This window comes from Haliaeetus albicilla, chromosome 28, assembly GCF_947461875.1.
Source record: "Haliaeetus albicilla chromosome 28, bHalAlb1.1, whole genome shotgun sequence".
Lineage (NCBI taxonomy): Eukaryota > Metazoa > Chordata > Aves > Accipitriformes > Accipitridae > Haliaeetus > Haliaeetus albicilla.
In genome coordinates this window covers 12,059,331-12,078,173 of record NC_091510.1, presented here as the reverse complement: position 1 = coordinate 12,078,173, position 18,843 = coordinate 12,059,331, and the positions used below count along the sequence as shown (strand labels likewise).

At 36.7% G+C, this 18,843-nt stretch overlaps 1 protein-coding gene across 1 annotated transcript in view; it reads left to right on the top strand.

Moving 5' to 3' along the window:
* Positions 1 to 18,843, top strand: part of ZDHHC17 (zinc finger DHHC-type palmitoyltransferase 17) — a 77,146-nt gene that overhangs the window by 39,361 nt on the left and 18,942 nt on the right. The window contains exons 6-10 of the mRNA XM_069773476.1: positions 3,321 to 3,385; positions 4,711 to 4,873; positions 9,486 to 9,611; positions 10,886 to 11,028; positions 13,408 to 13,510. Of these exons, the coding sequence (XP_069629577.1) occupies positions 3,321 to 3,385; positions 4,711 to 4,873; positions 9,486 to 9,611; positions 10,886 to 11,028; positions 13,408 to 13,510 (600 nt within the window). The remainder of the gene's footprint in view (positions 1 to 3,320; positions 3,386 to 4,710; positions 4,874 to 9,485; positions 9,612 to 10,885; positions 11,029 to 13,407; positions 13,511 to 18,843) is intronic.

Sequence of the window (18,843 nt, the reverse complement as noted above, 5' to 3'; positions counted from 1 at the left end):
GCAGCCCGTGAGCAGTGCTCCTAAGCGCTGTTACTGCTGGTGCTGTGGATCATATTCTCTACTGGGCTCAGGTCAGTGTAAGACAATGAACCAAGTCTTTATTTCCTAGACTCAACCTGCAGCACATTACTTACAGAATTATAAGTCTGGTTGTGTTTCTTTCTCATGATTGTCAGAACTGATTCTGCATTTGGTGGACTAGAGTATTTCAGAATAGAGTTTTTGTTGTTTGAAAGAACAAGGTAGGTTCAGTTCTGTGTGTTACCTTGCTTGATGAGCTGCCTATCAATCCGCACTTGCTTCATTCCGCAAGAATCCTACAAAATTTCTGCTTCCAGTGGATAACTAGCACATGTCCTAAATTAGGAAATTTTTTCAGCCTTACATCTCCCTTCCTGATAAATCTTTTTTACTATATGCTTTTAAATATGTCATCTCTTTAGAAGCCCCTTTCCCTTTCCCTGGGCAGCAGTCCATGTGAAAGAGATCTTTTCCTTATGGAGAACAGAATTCTGAACAAGGGTGTGATGAGTCTTTCTATGAAGGTCTGTGTTTTGCGAAACAACCAGTAATGGTTCTAAAGAGGATCAAATTCCTGGTCCCTTTCTGTGCAATTTAATGCACTTCTAAGTGGAATCTCTTGATGCTTTTTGTGCTTTTGAAAAGGCCATATTGTATCACAGTACTAGTTTGGCCATTGCTTGTTAAATGTCCTGGTAAACCTAAATGCTGTACTGATCTTTAGCCGCTATTCAGAATCCTACCTTGTCAGCTATATTGCTTTCAGAAAGTACTGTTAAGTAGCAGAATAGTTGCTACAGCTCCTTTACATGCAGAAAGCTCTTTCTCCCCTATATTTTTGCCTTTCCAAAGCTTTTTGTGGAATCTTATATTAGTGTCCTAGGATTAAGTCTGGTTATCTTTGCATACGCAAAGTTGTTCTCTTTTGGAACCAGAGTTGTTCTATTTCAGAAACAAGTGAAAAATTTGCCTGTTGTAATCCACAGAGTTCACACTCGAATACATACAGAGGGTAGCAGTATGTACAATTTTTGATCCTTGTGTTCACTTATTGTTGAAATCTTTGGTTCTTGCAGTACTCTTACTGTGTCCTAACAGCATAGGTACACACCTTCATGAGCATTATCAGATTGACCTATCACTGAATGTTAAACAAGAAATTAATGCTAAAATGCCTGTTGGTACACGCCAGAACAGAAGAACAAGTCTCCTAATACATACCTGTTGCTGAAAGTTTGCTTTCTTTGCCTCAGCCCTTTGGTAAAAAGCAGCAACAGAGATACTCCTTTGCGAAATGACCCACTCATTGTGTGGTTGTGGTAATGATTTGGCAAATAACAAAGAATTTTTTATGAGAAGTTTGTTAGAGCATGTGTCTGCTATCCACAACTATGTCATCTTTGTTGGGTCTGTATAACAGTATGTAAGTCAATCTTAGTTGCTTTGCCTTTTGTAAAAGTTCCTTTGAAAAGGGATCTGCCTCAGCCCACGATGTAGCTTAATATGAGCAATAGCAGTAGCCTGACTAGGTAATTTATGTGCAGGGAATAGTCTGGAGCTCATGGCTGCTTTTTTTTTTTTTTTTTTTTCTTTTAGCTGAGTGTCACTTAGTGTGCAAAGTGTACTTTTGATTTGTCAGGTGGAATCACTGAAGGAATCGTTTTACTTGCGTCCGAGCAATCAGGTCCCTGCTGTCACGAAGAATTGCTTTTCTATATGAAATCTAAAGATGAAAGAGTGATTGTTCATGTTATAGTAATTTGTACAATCTTCAAAATATGTTGTTCACACAGTGGGACCTGTGAGTCAAAGTCGTGCTTCTCAAGGATGAATGAACTTGAGGTTAGGCTACAGTTCTAATTTCCTTCACAACCTCAACAACGGGAGGTTAAAAGGAGTGTCAATGGTTGCAAAGTCCTAGTAGGCTCAAAAGGATCTAATCTACACAAGTACTGTGGGCAAACAGGCTTGGATCCTGGTCTCAATGCATGTAACTCTTTTCTGAACAAACAATACAATAAAGTTCTCTTTCCTCTCCATCAACTGTTTTTTAAATTTTGGCTTTTTTTTTAATTAAACAACAGAGTAAAACCTCAGAAATCTAAAGTTATCTACAGGCTAGAGATGCTTTAAAAGCAGTTATTTGGAAGAACTAAATTGGATTTTCTGGAAAATTTTTGCCTGGGTCACGCTAGCATCACTGTGAGTGGATCCCAGGCTGCTGGGCATTTGGCAGACTACTGAAGCAGAGAAGAAAGTTCTGGGAGTGATAAAGCAACATCAGCCACTTTTGGGTTTCTGTCAGTAGTTTCTGTAGCAAAAAGAATATTGAAACACTTTCAACCTAATTTTCCTAGTGAGGACTGAGTGGAGTAGCATAGGTGATACTGACATAGCTCTATTGCCTCCTAAGGAAAACTGTTCAGGTCTTGCATTAAGTTAGCTTAGAGTAATTTTGTTAGTAGTGGTCTGTGGAACTTACCCAAATGTGCTTGAGAATCTTATCTGCCTCGATGTATTTAGGGAATTACCAACTTCTGTGTTAGTGAGGCAGGGATATATAACATGAAAAAACTCTAGGTATTAGATCCTTTCTGATGGATCGAAGAGAATTGTCTGGATGGTGCTGTTTTGTCATTCTGTGGCTATATTCTGTTAAATGTAAATATTTTTTTTTTCTTTTTTTATTTTTAGCCATCATTTTAGTCAGCACTTGATTATAAATCAGTTTTGTTTCTGGGTAGGTTGTTTTTATTAATGGCTTTTGTTTAAACGTAAAAATTTTTTGGCATCCGTTAACTTGCTATCCAGATATGTAAATACCTTTGGAACTGAGTGAACTAAGGCAAATTGCTTTGCAAGTGGAAGAATAGATGCAGCTGGCATTCACTAGGATGTAGGATTCAGGCTATGTTATTTATGTTAATTTATCAAGTATTTTATTAAATATTGGCACATTATTTTAGTTTTCTCCTGCTTTTTAGTGCAGTAGTACGCCATCTATATATATCTTTTATGTTGAAGATTAATAGTAAGATAGAAAGGACTAGTCTTATACAGCATGACTGTTCCCTAGTTTCCAAAATAGATTGGAATGGTTATATTTTTGCAATGGTGGTGTTGATGTCTGTTTCCATTTTTTAAATACGACTTTATTATGTACTGAAAGCTTGCCAGCTTTTTTCCAATTCAGTTGGTTAGTCTTAAAATACTGCTTCTCATTGCAAACCTTGTATCTACTAGATCTTGAGCGTGATTACTTATGTCACCAACTTTTTTTTTTTCTTTTCCTGTTTTAGGATGTCGATATGATGGATCAAAATGGAATGACACCTTTAATGTGGGCAGCTTACAGAACGCATAGGTAATATCTCACTGCAGTTTTGACTTTCTGTTGATGTTAACTAAGCAGCATATAGTAGTGACTGGTTTTGATGTTTTGAAAGTTTTTTCTCATTTAACTTGTCAGTGTTCTTTCCACAATTGCCGCTTTATCTTTCTTCATTTATGATTGTTGTGCGTTAACCCCAGTAAGCAGCTCAGCCCCATGCAGCCACTTGCTCACTCCTGCCCAGCGGGATGGGGAGGAGGAGAATCAGGAGGGTAAAAGTGAGAAAACTCGTGGGTTTAGATAAAGACAGTTTAATAGATAAAGCAAGAGCCATGCACCCAAGCAAAGGAAAGTAAGGAATTCATTCACTGCTTCCCATTGACAGGCAGGTGTTCAGCCATTTCCAGGACAGCAGGGCTCCATCACCTGTGACGGTTACTTGGGAAGGCAGATGCCATCACTCCAAATGTCCTCCCTTCCTCCTCCTTTCCCTCAGCTTTTATTGCCTAGGATGCCATTATCTGGTGCAGAATTTCCTTTTGGTCCGTTGGGGTCAGATACAGGACAGCGTGAGAAATGGAAAAGGCCTTGATGCTGTGTAAGCACTGCTCAACAGTAGCTAGAACACGGGTGTGTTATCAACACCATTTTGGTCACAGATCCAAAACACAGCACCATAGGAGCTACTATGAAGAAGATTAACTTGATCCCAGCCAAAACCAGTACAATGACCTCTTCAAGAGAGAGGAGGATATGCAGAAGTACTGACTAATATGAACTTCTAGTTTACAAAGTAAATCTTCCTGTGGGGATGACTGGGAGAAGTTGGTGTAAAATAACACTTCTCCAAAGAGCAAATTTGTATGAATTAGATTCCTGCTCGGAAAAGCCTATCTCCATTGATTGTTGAGAGGAACATAGACTAGCTTTAACGAATACCTACCATAATGAGCATTATCATCCTATTTTATTTTCATCTTTTGGAATGTAAAGTGGAAATATAGCATGTTTTGAACTTTGATTATTATCTGCCAAGTATATAATCATGTGCATGCTTTTACAAATCTGTTAATACTGTTAGGTTTTAGTAAACGTGAAAATAGAATTGTATAATAAATGTTTCATGGCATCCCAGAACAAGCTGTCTTACTGAGCTCCTTTAAAAGTCAACAGAATTGTGGTTGCTATTTGGGGCGAAAGGAAGTCGAGCCATTCATAATCATGGGCAAAAAATGTCACTTTGCTACTACATAGTGTCGCTGATCAATGGTCTTTGTAGAAATTGAACTCATTAACAATTAAGTTGGTATGTATTTGAGTTCATCTTCTGTAGATCTAACAAGAATTTTCTTTTCTAGTGTGGATCCAACCCGATTACTACTTACATTTAATGTTTCTGTTAATCTTGGAGACAAATATCACAAAAACACAGCATTGCATTGGGCTGTGCTAGCAGGAAATACCACAGTTATTAGCCTTCTGTTAGAAGCTGGAGCTAATGTTGATGCTCAAAATATAAAGGTAAACACTTGGTCTGTTTTTATTGTAAGTGGTTTGAGGCAGAAATAACAGAGCCTATGATAAATCTCAAGAATAGATTATTATTGTGGGTATGGTGGGATCATGAAGATGAAGCAAAAGCCATGCCACTAATATTTAATATGGGAATCAGTTTTTCTTAACAGTGATGCATAGCCACTAAATCTGCACCTTCAAAAGCATTCATGTAAATAATTTACCAACGGTTATGTGCAAATATATGGGAGTGGGGTGTGTGATTAGACCACCTGCGTGAAGACCTGTGCATTTGGATGCAAAATTGGAAATCTGACTGGATGTCTTCTAGTTAAGTTCTGGGGTGACTGTCTGTTTGTTGGAGTGAGAAGTGAGACATTTCTGTCCTCTTCCAGAGAGACAATAAATGCTCTACTATATCTCCCAGAGGCAGTAAGGAAGTTGAAGGACTAAAAATACCAGTAGGAATAAAATAAGAAAATGGGCTCTTTTTTGCATCAGAACTTTAAGTTGCCTGATCACTCTCCCAGAACCTCTTAACAATGAAGCTAGGTTCAGCAGTAACAGAGCCCCTCCCTAGCATATGTTAGGCCAGCCAAGCAGCTGTTAGAATTTATGCCACAGACTTGGAGTCTGTAAGAGCTTCTCCAGGAGCGGGAGGTGCACCTAGTGAATGTGGTTTTGTCCATTGCCTCCAGATTATTCTATATATCAAATTAGATGCACTTTACCACCCAAGCTGTTTCGTCTGTGGTGTCAGAGAAGTCACTTTTAGAAAAAGAATTCTCTGCTCAAGTTCTCTGCAAATATTTGTATTTTCCACTTAATGAGTGTTACAGATGGAGTGGTTATACTGGAAAATACAGCTGTAAATCTACATTTTATAAATATTTAATACTTAATTAAATTTATTTGACCTTTCGCCATGTTTCCTACTGATTAAGATGGCCAGGGCCTATTTTGCTTGGCCACAAGTGATAGAAATATGCTAAAAAATATATATATATATATATATACACACACACACACTTCCATTTTCTTGAACAGCACGGAATAGCCTTTTTAAGGGTGCAGTCAAACTTTGCTAGTAGCTTTCTCGGTCCTACATCCACAACAGAATATCAGAAATACTGATGATCATGAATGAAAACTCATTAGAAAACTCACATGGCTTTTCACGTGTTTAAAACAAATCAACTAGCCTCTTCATGTACTGGTGTGAATATATAATAATTATTCCTGGTCTGTAAGGTCAGTCGTGTGGATGAATTATGCTTCTAGTATCGCTTCTTGTAAACGGTTGAAAAGCTTTTTTCTATGCCACCTAGTGTTAAAAATTAAAGTATTTTTGTGGAAAAAAAATCAGTGTGTTATACCCTGCTTCCCTTGGTAGACTGATTAGTGTGACTAGAGTTTTAAAGTCATCACCTTACCTATATTTCTGAACTCTTATGAAATCCATAGTAAAAATTCATATGAAAAAGTATCTGCTAGCCTGAAGCAGTTCATGGTCTCTCCTTCTCTATTGACAGACAGCAGCAGTCAGTAGAAAAATAGGTTTTTGAACCTGCTGGATCATGATATCTTTCCAGTCATGCCAGAAGACATGTGCTTGGTTTCATGAACCACTGCCTGCCTTCTGCGGTGGAGCCTACGTTTCTTGCATGCCATCCCAAGTTTCTAGGATCTTCAGAGGATCAAAATCATTCTAGCAGTGGCAATTTTGCCATCCTGCCAGTGGCTTTATAACAGATGCTGATTTGGGTGATAGTAAACATACAGGAAACATAAGAATTTGGTTGATTTTTTTATAGGTATATAGAAACTCAGTTTTGTGCTTCTCCTTTGACTGTTCAGCAAAAAAGTTTTCTTTGAGCCAAAACCTGGTGGTTAAGTGTCTGGCTCATGTTTCTTCAGAAATAACAGGAATCGTGAAAGGCTCCTTTCTTGATGCAGTCAATTCCAGATTTCTGCAGCACTATCTAGTGAGGTCCTTTTCTCAGATAGCCCATGGAATTGACCAAGAATGGTGGTAAGACAGCTCAGGTTAAAGAAATACATTGGCTGAAAGCCATTCATCTTTTTCAAATTATGAAGTGGCTGAAACATTAGGTGCGAGCTTTGACCTTGTTGTTACTAGCTCTAGGCAGTCTGTGTTAGAAATGCACATGCTGCTGGCTGCCTAGGTTTGGAACAAATTGGAACCAGTCATCTCAGTAAGGTGCTCTTTTTACTTTGCATGACAGTTTGAGAAGTACATGAACAATGGCACTCTTATTCTAGAATAAATCTTGATACAAGCAGTGGGGTTTGTCCTGGTTTGTGTTATTTGTCCTCTTTATATTATGCTGTACAAGAAAATAATACTTTTCTTTTGGTACTAAGATACTTTCTTTTTCCTTACTGAGAACTGGATTACAGTTGAAGTTGGAAACTGCTTTTTAGTAGTCAAAATAGAGTGGGTTTTTTGTTAAGGAAATTATCTTGCCATACCAGTAGACAGATTGGGCAGATGAGGGATGAGGACATGATTTCACAGCTTATCACTGGGGGGCTGGGGGGGAAACCTTTAAATTTTATTTAAGTATAAGGAGAAGCTCCTTTTTTCTAGAGTGATAGAGACCTAAAAGAGCTTTTATGGTTTAAGGAAGATTTTTTTTTTTTTAAATCTGTTAACAAATCATTGAATGAACTTTAGATGTAGTTTCTTGATTATGCAGTGTATCTGTAGGCTTGTCTGTGGAAGTCTACATGTAAAGTTCCCTATGGTAATTACTCTTCAGATTATTCTTTCTATCTAAACACTTTAAATATATACTACTGAAGCCTTATTACTTGCTGGCAAACTAAGTGTGTTACGAGATTAAGTTCCCTGATTATTTTTTTTTCTTTCTAAGCAAGTCAGCCATCCATCACCCCTGTGAATACAAGGAAAATATTAAAATGGCCAGATGATGAGAAGCATAGTCAAAGACTTCTTTAAAGCTCCCTCAATCTTTTTATCTAGGCAGTTCCTAGGTGTCTCATGGCCCTCTAGTGGAAGGGATGCTCAGCTGGACCCCAAGACAACTTCAGGATTTACTTGGGAGATCAACTCCCAGAGGGGATTGCTTGTCCACAGGTAATCTTTACAGTCTAGATATATAAGGTGATATTAAAACAGCATCATCTCTGGAGTTTTCCAGATATTAGCAATTCAAGGTGCTATTAAATTTGTGATGAAGCAGGCACCGTAGTTTGATTTCAGGCATTTCTGTTGAGGATGGAGTTAACTTAATCTGTTTCTTAAACATCTGGCTAAACAATTTTGAATCCAAGTTAAGTCAGAAGGTTATTCTTTTTTTTAACTGATTTTGCTAGTTAAACTTCTCGCACAGGAGCGCAAGATCCTGTTAAGCAGCAAAAAGCTTCACTTAATCTGTAGTCTGTGCTATTTAGTCTCCTTTAAGAGGTTTGGAGCAAGATTTCAAAGGCAAAAATGACAGTTAAGTACTCAATTCCCATTGTCTTTCTATGGGATATAGGTAGCTAACTGTACTCTTTAATCTTTGAAATCTCTTCTGTCTATAGTAATTATTGCCCTTTCTGGGTAATTTCAGTTTCTGGTACCTGTCTCACTTTTTTTTTAGGAGGGGGCCGAGCGATGGAGGATTCAGCCATTTTTCAAGCCTCCATGAATGGTTTGTTTAGGAGGGGAGTTAACTCCAGTAGAAGAGAGGAGGAGTCAAATGCAAAACTGAAGCTGGAGGTACCTGCAATTGGTTGTCTCTTGCCTCCTCTATAATTTTAGACCCAGTCAATAACTTTCACTTAGCTCTCTTCCTAAATGTTTAGAAAGCAATAAAATCAAATCAGTTTGGCAGGCACCTTTAGCCCCTGTATCTCTCTCTCTTTTGCTTTGTCTGTCAGTCCTCTCTGAAAGTAGGGAAAGAGAAAGCATGGACCGTTGCTGGCTTAGCAGCCAAAGTATATGAAGCACAAGCTAAGCATAAAAGCTCAGAGTTTTGGAATAAGTTGGACATGAGCAATCAGTTTATTCTTTCCTGTTTTCTTCCTAGGACTTCCATAACTGAGATGAATATAAGAACATTAAGCTTGTGGAAAAAGTTCCTTATAGAAACGTTCCATGATATTAGTAACTTCACTCTGCCAAAAGGGCAAAGGATTATCTGAGAAGTCAGGCTTTAGACTGGGAGAGTTTCCATGATCCAGTGGGTCACAAGTTCTTATTCTTTGCTTGATTTCTGCTGCCTGTCAATAGCTGAGGGGGAAGCACAGTCTTTCATTTACAGACTAGTAGACTGTGTAGAACAGTGAAACGTAGATGTGTTATGCCAAAGGCAACAATTATTGCTATGTCAGGACATACATATTGTCAGGATCACACATTTAATATTCTACTACTTGTCCACGCATGTATAGTTATGAGAGAGTGAAAAAGACCAAAAGGAATGAATGATGTTTGGTGTCAAGTAAGCTGCAGAGCAAAAAGTATGCAAGAACGTAGCTTAATGTGATTTAAAATGTATTATTTTTACCTGCAATATTCTGTTTCAAAAGTGCTCTGAATGCATTTTATTTTTAAATTGGCTGTTTCCCACTTTTATACTCTTGGCAGGGAGAATCACCACTTGATCTAGCAAAACAGAGGAAAAACGTTTGGATGATCAATCACCTACAGGAAGCAAGACAGGCAAAGGGATATGACAGTCCATCCTTTCTGAGAAAACTAAAAGCTGATAAGGTAAGAAGTAGTGTAACACGTAAATCAATATTACTGCTGCTGTTGGCTTGGGGGCCTGTGTGTTTGTTTAAGGTAAGCAGTTCAGTACTGGGTTTCCCCACGTTTCAGTTTTGGGAAACGCCTTTTTGTTATGACAAAAGTAATTGCAAAAGAAAAAAAACAAATCTTTGTTCAAGGCAGGAGGAAAGAAAACCCTAAGCCTCCACACAGTTACCTTTAGCTTTTGTTCTAATTGAATGTTAGGAAAGTACCAAGTGGTCTGGTATTGTTGGGGATAGCCAAGACTTTCACAAAGCTGACTCTCAAGTGTCTCAGGAAAGAAGCGTTTTAGATATCGTGAACTCTGATCTCCTCTCTGATTATGCAGTGTTTTGAGTTGAACGAAAGCAGCACTCAGTCTTGGCAGTATGATGTAATATATGAATCTCTAATGTGGAGGCCTTTTTCTTCTCAGGTTATTATTTAACACTGTAGATAGGAGGAGACAAGAAATGAGGATATAAAGGGTAACGTGTTGCTCTAGCATGAAGACCTGTCTACCTGCCTATAGTTTGAGAACTTGCATAGAGTTAATATTTTCTTATCATGCAGAGTGTTGTGCTGGATATTAAGTATTGCTATCACTGATTTCTTATGACTTCTTGCTTCAAAGATACATTGCATCTTGATGATTAAAGCACTGTGCTTTAATCTTGTGGTAATATAATAATGCAGTGATTATTGACTTTAAGTGATTTGTGCATTGTGTTATGTGTACATATGCATTGTGACTGTGCTTTGAATATCTGGAAAGGGTTCAGTGCCTTAATCAGGAATTGTACCCACATAGTATAAGACAAAAAAGGTTCTGTCTTCATAGACACTTCAGTATGACTTTGTTCCATAAATTCAGTCTTTAAAGTTCACTGAGATTGCCATGTGCTGTGTAGTAGTTTATACACTTAAATTCTTAAAAATTGTATACACTTAGATTCTTAAAAAAGAGGTACTGTTGCCTTTATTCTGGATTAACAGTAAAGTCTCTAAAAGGCAGTTATTTTAAAAACAAATAAAATTATTGATTTGTTATAAAATTTTAGGAGGATTCTTTCTTGTCCATACATTGGAGATATGTAAAAATAGGAAACAACAAAAATTTCTGAAGATTCCTCCCCCTGTGCCAAGCTTCCTGAAAATTTATTTAAGTTTTTGTGACTGTCCTATTTATTGTAGAATATTATTATACAACCTGTTCCTAAAAACAGAATCACTTACTGATGTTTGTTTCTATATAGGAATTCCGTCAGAAGGTGATGCTGGGAACTCCTTTCCTAGTAATTTGGCTGGTTGGGTTTATAGCAGACCTAGACATTGATTCTTGGCTCATTAAAGGGCTGATGTATGGTGGCGTTTGGGCTATGGTGCAGTTTCTTTCAAAGTAAGTGTTTTACTAGGATGCTGTCTGTTTAGTGTGTGCACAAGTGTTTTGCTGGCATCTTTATTGGATAAGTAATCTTAACTTTCTATTTTTTGCGTGGGTTTTTTGACATGCAACATTTATTTTTTGTTGGAATTTTTTTTATTACTGTTTCTGAGAAAGATCTTGTGGAACTTTAGCTCTTGTAATGCTCTGTTGTCTTGCGAATAGCCATGGAATTGCCTTGGGTGAATACCACTGAGGTAATAGAAGCTAAGAGCAGAACAGAAGTTCAGTCATTCTCCAGAAGAGGGTGCTGAATGTCTGTCTACAGTAATCAGCATGAATTTTGAAGAAAACAGTCAAGAAAAAAGTTACTAGAAAGAAATAGAAAAAATGCATGTATGAGTTTGCTTTTAAAACCAAATTTTTTTAGAATTTGAATACCCAAAGGCATCTGAAGAGATTTTTAGAGATAAATGAAGTTAGAGTCAGGTTTTATAGCTTCTGTTGTTGTAGAAACAGGTGACTAAAGAAAAAGGCTGCTTTCTAGTAATGTTTTTCATTTGTTACCTGATCATAAAGAATTTTAGTTGTGATTCTGATTGCTTTAATTATCTGTAAATGCATGTGCATATACACACACAGGCATGCTTCAGCAGATTTTCAGGATCTGTAGACTACTTCATCTGTGCTTTGCTTTTCATTGTCATGTGTGGCGTGTATAGAAGGACTTACTATTTCATACTTATGAGCTTTCTGCTTTTCTGGTATTGAATGTAATGCTTATTAGAAACAGTTGCTGCTTCTTCCTTTCCTTTTAAAGAGGAAAAGAAAATATATCTGTTCTGTAAAGCAAGTTTATAGAATCTTAGTGAACTTAGTACACCAGGAAGGGGGTGAGGGGGCATCAAGCTGTTACCTCTCCAGGATCTTCAACATGATCTGTTTAGTCTCTTTGTCATCTCTGCGGCTGTGCAATTTGCTGACCTCCTCCTACAAATAATTTATTTGGCAATGCAGATCCTCAACCATGCCTCCTGCATGAAGCAAGGGCAAGATTTCTTCAAGTTTCTCAAGATCTATGTTCTGTCAAGCTTTACATTTTTACCTACCTGACACGTATTCAGGATTAACATTCTTACTTTCTCTTATCCTTTGCTTAATGTTTAGTATAAGTACTTTGAAGTGTTTTTCACAAAGCCCAGGTTTGAATGAATCTTTTGCTATTATTCTAGTAGGATTTCCTTTCCCTGTGGAATTTTTAGCTAATCTGCCTAGCTGTATTTTCCTCCCTACTCTTTTCACACACACAAAAAATGCGCAAAAATCGCTGAAAGATTACTGCTGAGTAACTACTGTGTGTCCAAGTGTATATTCACTTATTAGTCACCATCTTAGCTCATTTTCCTTATAGGATTTTCTCAAAAGGCCTAAGAAACTTCCATTAGAGAAGAGACAGTTACTGCAAGGGAGTAAAGGAGTGAAATGGAAACTACTCAGTGCACACGTGTTTCTGTGGCAGACCTGAGGGCACCACCAGGACAAAAAGCAAAATGCATCAATGTAAGGAAGTTTAGGCAGATGATGGAAGAAGTTTTATTTCGGGGAGTTTAGCAGTTCAGTGTGATCTTTGATATGTTTAGCAATTTTTTTCTTGAATATGGAGTAACCTAGACACTCACCTAGTTTGTCTCCACTATGACCAACTGTATTCAGAGAAGTCTTTGAAATGCAAGAGTATAAGAAGGAGAAAATAACTCTGGTGGCTTAATTTTTTTTTTTTTTTTTAATTAAAGTAGCAGCATTCTATCTTAGAACTTGGCAAATCTAGTGATGTTGGAAGTAAATTAATCTGGGTTTTCTTCCGACTTTCTATTGGCAAAAGATTCAAGAATCTGAAATATTTCAAGTATGTAGGCTGATAACACCAAGGTCTCCTAAGCTTTTTTTTCTTGCTGAAGTAATTTTAATGTGTAATTTTCATTGCATGGGTTTCCAAAATATCTTTAGCACTGAAATCTCATAACTAAATGTAGTTTGCAACCACTATCTGTGTAGGCTAGGAATCTGACACATTTCTAAGTGCTTTCACAGTGTTGTTTTAGCATGAGTATTTACTCATTCTACCTTTTTTGTCCAGTTCTTGACATTCACTTCAAAAGCAAATGTATAAATTTAGTTAAATAATTTTCAGTCATGACCCTTCACCTGGACAGGTTGAAGATGGGAATTTCTCATGAATTTTGAAGGTAAAAGAGAGGAAAATGTTTTTATGGTTTATATTGCAATATCCCATATAGTACATATTTTAACAGGAAGTGTTTTTAAGAAGCAATAGCTCAGGATTTACATTTTATAAGTCGAAACTTATCATGTGACATTGCTCCTACTTTACAGGTCATTCTTTGATCACTCCATGCACAGTGCACTGCCTCTTGGAATATACTTGGCAACAAAATTCTGGATGTACGTGACGTGGTTCTTCTGGTTTTGGAATGATATCCTTTTTTTGTGTACAGCAATAAGTAATCCTTTTCCATGTTAGTAGTATGAGTTAATACCTAGATATATCGTATATATAAGAGTAAGTAAATGAATTAAAATTTTAAAATGGCTATCTCTATTAAACATCGCTTTCTATATTGATGGTAATTATTTTACTGCTTTAAAAATGTGCACTCTATTGCTTTGCTTCAGTATGTGAAAGATTTTCCTCAAAATTGGCTTACAGTAGTCTGCAAAGCTTCCTGTGCTTTACCAGTTTCTTAAGTGGGGGAAATGTAAGCAACTCTATAAAATATACTCTGGCTGTGAGGTGACAAGGTGTAATTGACTGCATTTTTACACACTGCTTTTCTGCAAAGCAGTAGGTAATTCCATGGTATATACCAATTTCAATGGAATTAGCTTTATAGTTAGTTCTTCCTAAAGATTTTGCAAATTCCATTTTGTACAGACTTTAGATACATTTGTTAACTGTATTTTCAGTTTTTGAAGATGTATGTATTAACAACACTAGATTATACAGATTCAGCATATGCCCATCTTTTTATGTTTTTTACGGTCTGCCTAGATAGGAACTTATTGTACTCACAGGGGTAGAAAATGATTGAGTACACTGAAGAACGTCAGTTCCCCACCTTAAGGAAATATATTCAAATTTTTAAACAACTTCCTTGGGTGTTGTAATTACAATAACCAAGAAACGAAAATAGAGATTTAATGTTTTATTAAATGTTTAATACAGTTCTTACAGTTGTAAATACTTGAAGTGAACTTAGTATTTGTGATGGATGTTGGCTTGGCTTTTCTAGAAACTGGTTTTCTTTTCCTCCTCAAAGGAATTACCATGAAATAGGATAGTAGCAGTGCAACCCTTTTATCATCTTGTTAATATGTTCTCCAACCTTAGCTAAATGAGACTCACATTTTTGGGCTGGGAACAGAGAGGAGACCCTGCTTCCATGCTGCCCGTGGTTTCTATGCTGACAGTGTTTGCAAAGGTGCTGCTGTGAATAATAGCAGTCCCATGTGACTGGAGATGACTGCTATTTCACGTTTTAAAAGCCTAAAAATGAAAATCTAGTAGCTGTTAAGTTAAAAAAAAAAAAAGTAATTCTATTCAGTATTAGCATGACTATGTCTTGAAATAGTTATTTAGAAATGCTGGTCCTACTACCAGTCTCTCTGGCCTGATATTCTATGTTTTTACTCAATTAAAATTACTAGTAACTGCAGAATGAGGAAAGCGAGTGCAAAATGAATATGAAAAACATTTTAAAAAGTAGTAGTTAAAAATGGAGGTATACTTTTTCAGGTTTTATGGAATGGAGTAGAACTGTCTAAGTATGTCATGCCTCTAGAGTGAAGTTGCTTTTCTCTTCTTGTTAAGAAAACCTGACTTTTGGCAAATAGTAAAATACAAGTTTCTGAGGCAATTATAACTACACCATCTCATTTCTGAATCTCAGTTCTCCGTACCCCATAGGGTTTCTTTAGAAACTCACGTTTGCTAATGCTACTACATGTTTTGGGTTGCAAATGTTGAGCTACAGTGAAATGCTTTCTTGTGCTAACATAACATCAACTTGAACCAAATCTAAGAATGTGTGCAACTTTAAATCAAGTCCTTGACCATATTAAAATGGCTGCACAGACAACACAACTTGATGATGGTAGAAAGCTGTCCCTTTAGGCTGGCAAATTGTGAGATTTTTATCCTAAAGCTTGTATTTTCTTCATATTTGTACCAACTTGCCTAGATTTTTATTTGTTAGCCATTCTGATTAATGTAACGTGAAGTTTTGGGGTTTTTTGGTCACGGAATAATGTTCCTTGCCCACTAGAAGTAGTAACCATAGACAATTAATTACCCTAATAAAGTCTGACTTCAGAATGTCAGTAAAATACTGTACTGCTTCTATAATTTAAGGTAGGTGCCTCAAAACCTTTGCAACAGTCTTTTTGTACACAGAAGTAGTAGTCTAAAAACTTTAGTTCCTAATTGCTTTCATTAGAGCTGACACAATTCTCTGACAAGCAGTTTTAGAGACTTAGTGCTTGAGGCCATCTTCCTTTAATTGGTGATTTTTAATTGGAAGTCTTTGTAATAAGATTCCAAATTCATTCTTCTTCTGGAAAATTGCCCTGTAGCTTTATTGGAAAAAAGAAATTGCATGCCTGCTCTACTTTTATGGCATGAGGCACAGCATTGTGGTTGGAGAAGGGATTCTTGTATTTTTACAGCTTTATATGATTACTTACAGCAGACCAAAGTACTACTTTATAGTCTGTAACATTCAAGTGATAAAACCTATCCTGGTAGTTTTCACAAGTTCTGACCATCTTTTGCTCAGGAAAAAAGTTTCTAATCTTAAACTATCACAAATTGCCTTACTGGAACTTTGTATTACAAATAATTTAAAGGTCTTAATTGCTGCAATTATTACTTTAATATTTGGGTGTTTGGTAAGAATATTCTTTACTTGTAGATATTTTGAAGGTGTCTGGAAGATCATTAGGTCTTCTGGGTTTAGTGCTAATGAGACAGAAAAGGGCAGTTGAAACAATGTATCATAAAGAACAAACAAAACCAAAGATTAGCAGTGTGTTTTCTTGAATTTCAGGGTGGTCACATGACAAGCCTATAAATGCTAAGGCTTAATGATGTGTCTTCTAAAAGACCAATCTTGAAAGTAAATTCAAACAGTTTAGATGAATCTAGTGTACTGAATTTTTGTAAATATTTCCGTTCTATTAGATTTTTCTCAGCAGCTTCTGAGTCTGCTATATTTGTTAAAATAGAAATCCTATTCCTGCTGGGAATGACGAAGTTATATCCATAAATACACAGATCATGTGAGTCTATAGTGCTATGCTTCCCTGCCACTGTTTTGCTGCTATTTTGCTGCTTCCCTTTAACTGTATTTTGCCCATAACAAAGGGTAGTTATGTCTTGCTCTGTTAGTGTATTCTAATCTTCTACTGTTTGCAGAGTAGGGGGAAAAGAACCCTCAAAAATCCTACACACTAAATCACTATATTTTAATTTAGTTTTATTTTTAAAAGAAAAAAAAAGGATTTAAAAGTAGTTTTAATAACTTGAGACTAGAATTTCACATTTCATTCTTTTTCATTAGCACTTATAGGTAGAACATTCTCCTGTGTCCTGTAAAAGTTCAGGGCACATGCACTGAGTTCATATCTCACTTGTTCACGCAGTGTTTTCAGTTCCAGCTGAACAAATAGTGTCTGTTATGTCAGAAGGTTCTTATACTGCTCTGTTTTTCTAAGATGTCAGGGTTTGCTGTAACCCAAAATGTTCGCAGGCAGGTTTTTTGGTTCTACCACTTCCATTTGGTGCAAATGGGAGTGTGCAGTTTTCGTTAATTAAACTTTTTTGGTAGAGCATACTACTTGCAATGCTGAGATGATATAAGCCAATTTATAATTTTTAAAATAATTTATCATTGACTAATACTGTATTGATTATCTTATTTCAAATATATTTCATGTATTGATGGGTTTTAGATGAAAGAAAACAAACACTGCATACTTTTTCAATTAGGGATCATTTTAAAAACTGGGTGTAAGAGAATTCATGATGATTTTTCATGCTTTCACAAAGCTGTTACAATAGCATAGTGTTTTAAAAACTGTAACAAGCCAACGAGTACCGTTAAGCAGTTAAAACAAAAAAAAAAACCCAACCCATTCATATTACCAAAATTAGCTTCAGGAAAACAGCAAAAAGCCTTGCATGCAGGAAGAAATGCAGCCGTTCATTTCCTTGTGTGCAGCCATGTTTCTAGAGGAACCAAAGACTCAAAAAATCCAAACCCCAGACCCAGCTATCCAGAACTTCTAAATACTTTTTCTAAATTAAAATTAAAAAAAAAAAAAAAAAATCTGGGGTGGGGGAGATGTCAGTGAATGAATTGTTTTTGCAAGCTAAGTGGTTTTTTAATGTTAGAAGATAGAGGTAGAGAGCTTTTGCAGAGCTTCAGTTGATTAAAAATGGTTTTGTCTAATAAATGCCTAGACAAATGAGGCTTCTTGTGTAACTGTCTGCTGTTATCTACCTGGACTCCTGGATCCAGATGTACAGCTGTTATGAATTGGCAGGTTCATTAGCATGTATTGATCTTTGACAGCTTACAGTGGCTGCAGATTTTTCTCTTTAGGAGCAAAGGACTTTATTACTGGATTTGTAGTTAGTGGAAGGGAGCATCTTGGTATATAATGTGCATTTTTTACTTGGTTTCAGACTGTTGTATGACGTATTGCTGTGATAGCAGGAAGCTGCATGTGTTTGCACCCTTTTAAACAGTCTGCAGTTCAGGATGAAAAATTAGCTCATCACATGTTTACCTCACTCATGGGTTGTGGGGTGCTTGTTGGCTTTTAATTTTCTTTTTAATGAGTTGGTCTTTTTGCTTCCAAATGGTTTCCTGGAATAATTTTCAGCCTGTTGTACTTTTTCTAATAAGTAAAAGGATATTGATTAGGACTAAAAGTAGGAAGTGTTTCATGGGTGTTTCTGCTTTGTCTCTCACAATGAAAACTGGGGAAACTTCATAAAAGGCAGCAAATTGGTGACAGGGCAGAAGGTGAATGCCTGCTTTATCATGCATTTTGCAGCCTTTAATAATACGGTAACATATTTTTCCTTGCGTAGTTGTAATGGAGGATGTTAGGACAAAACAAGGCACTCTCTCTGGAGAACTGATTTCCTACTCTGTAGCTAATGCAAACCTACAAAGGTTTCTTGCCTATGGAGAGTTTTGAGAGATGTCTGTGATACAAGTTGCTAAGATCTCTTTGGAAGTAAACTTCAAAGGGAGTTCAACATAACTTGAGATACCTCTAGTGTGGACATCCATATATAAGCCACTTGGAGGGCACTGCTCCTCTGACTTAATTTAAATATCTTGATACTGAACAGAGATTGGATGTGCGTTTTTCTTTTCTGTTGTGTACGAAGGCACACTGAGTGATTTAAGGTAGGTGAGATGAATCCCACAGTTGGAGTTGTTTACGTAATATGCCTCAAGTATCCTGGAGAAGACAATTCTAACTTACCTTCCTCCTTAAAAGTCATGTTGGTTTTCATCCCTTCTCCTCAGTTTTGCTTAAAACTTATGAGAAATGGGGTTTTGAAGATACTAATGAAAAATACTGCTGACTTTGTCTTTCTCCATTAACATAGTTACTGCTCTACTTTCTCATGTAGTCTCCTGACATCTCCCATCCTCAGCACGGAAGTACCTTACCTGCCACTGTTTATACCATCAGTGTTGCACTCATCTGACACCACCATGATAAAAGGAAAGG